Source organism: Peromyscus leucopus, chromosome 14 (genome assembly GCF_004664715.2).
Source record: "Peromyscus leucopus breed LL Stock chromosome 14, UCI_PerLeu_2.1, whole genome shotgun sequence".
Lineage (NCBI taxonomy): Eukaryota > Metazoa > Chordata > Mammalia > Rodentia > Cricetidae > Peromyscus > Peromyscus leucopus.
In genome coordinates this window covers 15,121,794-15,130,860 of record NC_051075.1, presented here as the reverse complement: position 1 = coordinate 15,130,860, position 9,067 = coordinate 15,121,794, and the positions used below count along the sequence as shown (strand labels likewise).

At 37.6% G+C, this 9,067-nt stretch overlaps 1 protein-coding gene across 1 annotated transcript; it reads right to left on the bottom strand.

Annotated features, from left to right (window-relative positions):
- Positions 1–560: 560 nt before the first annotated feature.
- On the bottom strand, positions 561–1,016 carry LOC114702300 (tumor necrosis factor alpha-induced protein 8-like). Its single transcript, XM_037210987.1, has one exon. It carries the CDS (start codon positions 1,014–1,016, stop codon positions 561–563), a length of 456 nt encoding a protein of 151 aa, XP_037066882.1.
- Positions 1,017–9,067: the final 8,051 nt, after the last annotated feature.

Here is a 9,067-nt window from a genome sequence, read left to right as displayed (position 1 = left end):
TTGGCATTTTAAGAGGGATATACAGACATAGTAAAAGATAAAAGTGAGCCAAGATACACAACTTGTACATATTAGAAATATCCCTTTGGAGACATATGCCTTTAAGACTTGGAGGGCAAAGTAGCTCTCTCTTTCGGGGAAGCTAGGAGCACTGCAGGAGGTAAGATTTTAGCTCTGAGTTCTAACCTCTCAGCTTTCTCTTTTACATTGGTTCTTTGTTTCTTATTTTAATAAGACGGTTGGTTACATCTACACCAACCGTCTATTATTCCCACATCCTGACATTCATTAAGATGTTTTCAGCCAGAATTCTTGCCAATATTCCTTTTCTCCCCCGCACCCCCAACTACAACAAGCCACACAAAAGTACTACCATTGATGTCCAATGGTTGTATCAGGCCAAGCCTTTCTGAATCACATGTGATCTTCAAAAGAATCTCCATCTTCCCTGCATGAGTCAACAATGCTGTCTCCACATAAATCGCTGCTGGCCACGTGCTTATGTCATGAGCTCATATGTTCTCTTCATTCAACATTTTGTTGATCCCATTGCAAAGTTTCTATAAGTGAGGTTTAAATTTTTCAAAGGGATTATACAAGGTAGCCAAAAAAACCGCAATTTGAAAAATAATGAAAGACATCATTAACAGTCTGTGAGACGAGGCAGTAGGATGGAGCTGAATGATGTCATGCAACACCTCTTGACACTCATTCAGCAACTTGGACAGCACATTGTGGTCGAAGGTGTATTCCACATGGTGGAAGCTGACCACCATCATGGCATGCTGGTGAACCTTCTTCTTGAACTTCTCCATCAGCACCACCTTGTCTGGATTGAACTGATTGTTCCTGTGGAGAACAGCCAACTTGATGACCATCTTGATGAGGTTCTTGATGACCCTCTCTACCTCCTTCTTGTTTTGGGTGTACTCCTTGGTCACCTTGTAGAGCTCATCCAGCACCTCGCTGCTGTTGGTGTCATCAATCAGGGTGATGATGACAGATTTGGATACCATTTTATCCAAGGTATTCTTTTGTACCTGAATGGCCAGGTTTTAGGAATTAAAGACATCTGTGGTTGCCTGAGGAAGGGCATGCAGTGCCAGGAGGAGAGAAGAGTGGGGCAGTCCTGCAATATCGTTCCTTGACTGGACTACTCTCAGCCCCAGGACCCTTAATAATCCCCATTGGTCCTTTTCTAAAGGCTTTCATCTGCTCATTATAGGGTGTAGCTATAGTTTACCTGGTCCTGTCTGGCCCACAGTCAGGACAAATCTCTCTCACTTGCTAATACCGCAGCTACTCAGACCCAACCAAGTAAACACAAAGAGACTTGTATTATTTACAAACTGTATGGCCATGGCAGGCTCCTTGTTAACTGTACTTATATCTTAAATTAACCCATTTCTATTATCTATAAGTTGCCACATGGCTCGTGACTTACTGGCATCTTAACATCTACTTCTCATTGTGGCGGCTGGCAGTGTCTCTCTCTTCCGCCTTCCTGTTCCTCCAATTTTCTTCTCTGCTAGTCCCGCCTATACTTCCTGCCTGGCTACTGGCCAATCAGTGTTTTACTTATCAATCAATAATAGCAACATATATTTACAGCATACAGGACATCCCACAGCAGTAGGGCATTTGGTTCTGTCACTCAGAGATTCTTTTACCTAGTTCCTACTCCTCATGAATGGTGTGTAGGTGCATATGTGTAATATTTTGACATATATAGAGATGATTTTAGACTCTGTATGTAGTGATAACAAAGGCAAGCAAGAAATCAGAGACTAGATGTCAAGTCTAGAATGTGATTGCCAAGTGGTGCCCTTATGTTCAACTCATATTTCTACTGAATGAGTCTTTAAATATATGATTAAACTATGTTAGATGTCCATATTATCTAAGAGTATGATTTGAAGTCAGTTTGAATTTGAGTCATGACAATGACAATTACCAGGCGACACCTTGAGAGAGTGTCACACAAACCAATTATCTACTCTAAAATGGGATCATGATATGCTGTACAAAAAACCTGGTGTCTAAATCATGGTACTGATTGCTCCTTCCTCTGTGTTCTTATATTCCTGTCAAATATAATCTCTGATATTGCTCAAGTTTGTACCACTGTCTACTTTATATATACACACTCAGCAAATACACATACAGAAAGTATATATTTATATATGGGATTGAAGAATATTTATATGTTTTTAGTAGAATAATATTTATAATATTTTTAGTAGAAGGTAGGTTTGACAGAATTCTCATTTTGTTGCCCAATAGCAGTGGTGAGATTTCCGAACCCCTTTGTTTCTGAATTTTTTTATCTCTAAAATAATTCTAATGTAAAACATCCAAAAGAGCTTATGTGGGGATTAAATGCTGTCTGGCACTCAGTTAAACGATGTAAGTTGTAATTACTAAACTTTGTCATATGGTGATTCTGTGAATGAATAAAATAAAATGAAAACCAAATAACAACACAGTAAAGATTAAAGATGTCAGCAAATAGATGAACCTCTTTCACTTTAACCTAATTTTTGAAACAGATGCTCCACTCTTAATCTCAACAGGAAACAGATTTCACAGCCCAGGAGCATAATTACAGAAAACACTGACTCCTGTGGTCACAAAGTTATTCTTGGGGTGCACTGAGTAGCTGCCAATTCAGACCTCAATGGGTGATAAGGGCATATGGTGATAAAGGTTCAGTCAAGAGTATACCATAATGCTCGATAAATGCTAGCATCTTTGCAAAATTAAAAATAGAGGTCACCATGCTGCTCCATCAATGAGAAGCAACAAAATTCAATGCATAACCTGATAGACACATCTCAATTATTCTACCCTATTTCCCATTTTTTTCTTTCATCTGTGGTACAAAGTTGAGTGTATATTGACTATCTGTCATGTACCAGGGGATGTGTTAGCTAGTGTGGATGAAATAATAACTGACAAAAATAAGTAATAGATAAATAAAGTAAAAACAGACATGTTCTTGGCCTTTGGAATTCAAAGCCCTGTGGGTCTTGACAGAGCTTGCTCCCATGTTAGTTGTCTTGTGAGCTGATATTACTAGGACCTCATAGTTAATTACTGTTGTGTTTCATCATTTCTGTGGAAATGTGAACAAATGTCTACTCATCCCAAATAGTGAACCAATAACAGATCCAAGTACAGATACCACTGAAGTTCATTTTGGTGAACTCATGAGTATTATTGGGGTTATTTACAGTAATATGGGTGAAAGGTTGCTTAAAGGAACAGAAATGGCTCAAAGACAGCTGAATCACCAAAAGCTACCCTAGCCTGGATGACGTTTCTTAAAAGCTGAATTGTAGCTCACTGCAGAACCTGCAGGCTGCTCCACATGTTGCTGGATATCCTTTCCTCGTGACTCAGTTGGTCTGAGCCTCTTTCAGGCAGCTCAGCTGTTCTTTATTTTCTCTATCCATTTTTCCTGGTCTCTGCTTCTTTCAGGCTACTTGGCTTTTCTGTAAGCAGTTAGCTTGTCTGAAAGTGACTCTGCAGTCTTGACTCCTTATATACTCTTATGGAGGGAAGGTCCCAGTGAATTTGGTCAGTTTCATGGACTTCCTGGGGGTATTCTGAGTTGTTTACTTCTTGAGCTTAAAGAACTTCCCTGCAAGATTGATTATTTCACTTTCCCTTAGACTGTCCCATTGCTTCACCTGCCTATCAACATCTTGAGTCTTAATAAGCTCTTTCCTTAGGGCAGCCTCCATGAAAGCCTCCTGTCTTAAAATGTCCTGTTGTTTCACCTCACTTTAAACATCCTGTGTCTTGAGAAGCTTCTTTCCATGATGAAAGTTTTTGATCTTGGAGGAAACTATTATACAAGAGCTCCTCTAAGAGAAGTCTGTTCTTAATAACATGGCAACCATTTGTTCTCTGTACATTCAGATCTCTCAGTCTTGTGGCTGGGATATTCTACTCTGCAAAGACAGTGGTGTGATGAAAAAGACTATACTTCCCATCAGTTACATTACCTGTCTTCTCTTAAGGCTTGTGTATGAATTACCAATGAAAGTGGGACTTGGGAGTTGACAGAGGCCAATGTTTCATTTTCTTTTTGTTTCTAGCCATATAGAATTGGCTGTGCAAATAAATCCCATAAAGGCCAATATATTTTTTTTTCCTTAGGAAGAATTGACATTCATTGTTAATTCTGGCTAGGGCACTCAAGTTCCACTTGAAAAATGGTGCACAGTGTTAGGCTTCTTTTGTTTTTCATTTCTTTGTTTAAGAACAATCACTTAAAGATCATCAATATATATCTAGTGGGATAGAGGGACTGCTATAAATGATTTGAAGTGCTGACTAGGGTAGGAGAAAATCACCAGCTCTTCAGTGCAATCCATTCCTGGATAATTTAGATATGACTGGGAATTTTAAGAACACTCTGCATCAATGTAGTGGGAGTCGGCTACAGCCCAGAGCACCTCTGGTGGGTGAAATCCCCTTGGATGCTTTCCTGAGAAAGAGGCTGGGATACTCACTGCAGTTACTTTGGGTTAACACTGAATTTGAATTCAAATGACACACACACACACACACACACACACACACACACACACACACACACTATGGGGAGATACTAGAAATAAAGTATATTGCTTGCAGAGCATCCCTCGAAGGACACTGACTTTCAACTTGCTGATCAAACTATGGCCTGCTGGGAGTCAGAACACAGTTCCAGCTTGAATGATACCTACATACTTAGTTATATCTTTTGCTCTAGCAGGAAGCACTGAGTTGTACCACATATAACTTAAATTACAAGGGTTCTTCTGAAGAGGTGTGTGTGTGTGCGCGCGCGCGCGCGCGCGTGCGTGCGTCCATGCGTGTGCGTGTGTGTAATCTAAAAGATTTCCTCAAAAGCACATAGAAGCAGAAAAACTAAAATAAATGGGGAAGAAAATGGCTGAAATGATTTAATTTATTTAAATTTCTGTCTGCCCATTCCCTTTTCTTTCCCAGTTGGTATATATTGATAGATACATAAAGATAGATACCAACATATATATATATATATATATATATATATATATATATATATGCATGTGCACACACACATGCCGCACACACATATGATATATATATATATATATATGTAGAGATGGCCCATAACTCCAGTTTCAGGGATTCTGATGCCTCTTCTTTAGGCAGCTGCATGCTTATCACATGTGTGCTCACACACACACATACACACACACATGCATACACACTCATACACACTTCTTTTATTTTTTTTTAAAAAAATAAATTATCTTACACTTATATTATTTAATCACTTAACCAATTTTACAGTGATGAGGCATTTTGAAAAGATATGTGTGTCTGTACTCTCTCTGTGTGTCTACATATAAGCAGTATATACACTTTTTAAAAATTCCACTACTATAAATAGAACTCAGTGAAGTGGTAACCAGGTGAAAGAAAATATTCAAATATTTATCTGATGATGGATACAAGCATTATTCTTGAGTGTCCAGATTCTTCTCTACAAACTAAACCCATTTTTGTCTTTGACTCTTGTAGGGGCATTTAGAAATGTACATTAAAATATATGAAAAGGTTATCCCATTAAAATTCCTTTGTAGAGCTCATTTCAACTAGGTTAAGAAGTAAGGAAGATAGTATACTGAAGATTGTGTCCTTAAGCAACTTGACAGCTGGGGAGCAATCTATTATGGTTCCCCACAGGCACTGATGTTCACTTTGAGCAACACAAGGTAGATGATTCCTGAGGACACCAGACTCACTACCCACTGTGTGTCTTCAGAATGTGCCTAATTTTTAAAGTTCCAAGCATAAGTAGTATATAGGCAAAATCATTATCTTGGTAAGCAATTCTTGTGGTTTTCCATAAAAGTAAAGGGACATCACATCCATACTTGGGTAATGTTAACTCTCTCTCTCTCTCTCTCTCTCTCTCTCTCTCTCTCTCTCTCTCGTTTTTTCTTAAATAAGTGACTGTGTTTTCTCTATGGTCTTTTCTGAGTAGGAAATGCTCAGGATGCAGAAATATGCATAATATCTTTTATAAAATTTGCTTACCCCAAATACCTTTGGGAAAATATGACATATAGCATTTAAGAGGAATAGCCAATGTTTGTTAATCTCTTTACAAAGTTAAAAATAATACATTAAAGTATAAATAAAATAAATATCTTGAAGAAGAACTAGGTAACATTATTAATATTTTCAATGTATGTTGGAAAGGCATCTCCTTAAATAAAGTATGTCATAACCTCACTGAGCCTTGCTCTTCAAAATGTGAGCCATGAGGTTTCAGTGGCCTTGACATCACATAATAATTCACTTTCTAAACAGGTGATCTGCATTTTAATGGGATTCTTGAGGTGAATCATGAGCCCATTAAAGATTCAGTAGTGCTTCCCTAGGGGTCTTTGTAAATATATGTTTCCTATGGGGGCGTACTTGTGTCAAAATCAATAACTATTATGGATAGGAACATGTCTTAGCTCTCATTAATATTAAAGTAGATGAAAGCTTAAATGACATGTAGGATTCTACTAAGAGTATATGTAGACCAAGATGACCAGACAACTGGAATTATTTGAGCAACTGTAAGAACACTCACAACATGATGTCAAAGCATAGCTGAAATTTGACTAAGAAATGGGAATAATCAAAAGGTAATAAGGACAATGACAAAACTCAGTATAGGATTTTGTGTTCAGGTGTTGAACCTTCGAGTGAGAGGCTCACAGGTGTTTATTTCCTTCTACCTCACCTGAGAAGCTGAGGACAAAAGATCAGCATCTTTCAAGCTAGGCACATGATAATAAAATCCTCTCATGAAGGCAGGGCAAGTGAATGGATTTTTCTCCGAGGAAAAGGCAGTGTCAATTTCTTTGCACTTGGGGAATAAAAGTCAGGCAGCTGGCCTCACTTAGAGTAAATCCCATTGGTACCACTGGAACCTACTGGTTACTTCATTCTAAATAACTTTTATTACAAGTATCTATCTGTCTGTCTATCTAGCCATTCATCATCTATTTATCTGTCTGTCTATCTGTCTACCATCCATCTGTCTATCGTCTATCTATCTATCTATCTATCTATCTATCTATCTATCTATCTATCTATCATCTATCCTTTATGTGAAGGAGCATGCATACAGAAGCTAGACAACTTGTAAGAGTCAATTCTCTCCTTTCATCACGTGGAACTTGGACATGGAACCCAAATTATCAGGTTTGGTGGCCCTCACTCGCTGAGACATCTTTTATTCTCAATTGAAACAATTCTGAATTTAAACAAAATCTACCCAAATACCAGGAAGAGACATGGGGCTTTCCTTACACAAGATGGAGAACATCCATGTAAATCTCACTAAGAGATCAGAAATCAAAAGAAGCTTGAATTTAAGTGACTCACATGGCCTATGAACCAGATACCTGGCTAGCAAGGCAACTGGAGTGCTGGCTACAAACTGACAAGTAAACATATGAAGTGATTCTCCTGCAACCCATTGTATAAGGGTGTTTAATGAAAACTTATGGTGATATATTACAATTGTAAATATTTAAACATATGCTTTTTAAAAACATGTTAGTAGAATGATATTTCAAAGATTTTAAAATAATTAATACTTAAATAGGAACTGAAATTAGTATATTGATAGTAGTTGAGACATTAATTGAAAAGTTATGATCCAGGGATATGGAAAAACCTGATTTATGAAATGACTTGCCATGAAAACATGATTGTGGTGGTTTAAAAGAAAATGTCCCCCAAAGGGAGTGGCATGATAAGGTGTGGCCTCATTGGAATATGTGTGGTCTTGTTGGAAGAAGTGTGTCACCATGGAGGTGAGCTTTGAGGTCTCATATATGTTCAAGCCACACCAGTGAAATAGACCATCTCCTGTTGCCTAAAAGTCAAGATGTATGACTCTCAGCTCTAGTACCATGTCTGCTCCATGCCACCATGTCCCGCCATGTGAACTATAAGCAAGGCACCCCAATTAAATGTTTTCCTTTATAAGAGTTGCTGTGGTCATGTTGTCTCTTCACAGCAATAGAAACCCTAAATAAGACAATGATGATGGGCGTCCAGTGCTTGCTGGCTAATTAGCCTAGCCCACTTGGTGAACTGCAAACAAGTGAGAGATATTCTTTCAAAAGCTTTAAGGTACATGGCACTACAGGAGTGACAGCAAGGTTATATTCTGGCCCCCACACACATGTACATACACATGCTCACTTATTTTCCCCTTCAGAAACCCAACCTTTAAAAAAGAATTATGACCCAATTAAATAAACTGGTCAAAACTGAATAGTGGATATATGAGGTTGATGATTGATTAAATTACCCAGAATGAAGCAAGGGAATGCAAAAGAGATGTTAAATAAACAAGGAGGGAAAAGCAAATCTCGACATATATTTAGAGAAGTTTCATCATAAAAGAATACAGAAAATTATTATAAGGCAGTATTCTGAGACTCTAGCTATACATTTCCAAGAATTGATATTTTAAAACTAAGTAGAATTAATACAAACAAGTAAAAAAACAGGTCCATTATGGTGAAATGAACCACAAAAGCCAGCAGTGAAAAAAAATGCAACTAAAGAGAAAAGACAGATATATTACAGAAGAACGAAAATTAGATTGACAGTACACAAGAGGCCAGAAATTCACAGATATTATGTCTTCAAAATGTTAACGAAAATACCAGCCAATAGAGAATTGGATGTATGAAGAAAGCATTATAGTGAAAAAGAAAAGGCGAAATGGATGTGTTGAAGACTATGATGATATCCTGACAGAACTACAAAAGACTAACTTTCAGGAAAAAAGTAAATTGGTCCTGATGGCATAAATGTGTGCAATACCCTCTATGGAAAAGAATCAGTGAATGGTACAAGTCAGTAAAGTTTTTAATATTGAAAAGAGCCATTGCCATAATCATAATCTAGGTTATTAAAATTGGGTAGAAAATAAAATAATGAAAAAAAAATAAGGCAAGACAGGTAGGACTGGGCAGAGGAAAATTATTTTAGGGATATTTACTTT

Coding starts and splice junctions, on each gene's coding strand:
- LOC114702300 (XM_037210987.1), bottom strand. CDS start 1,016: ATGGTATCCAAATCTGTCATCATCACCCTGATTGATGACACCAACAGC.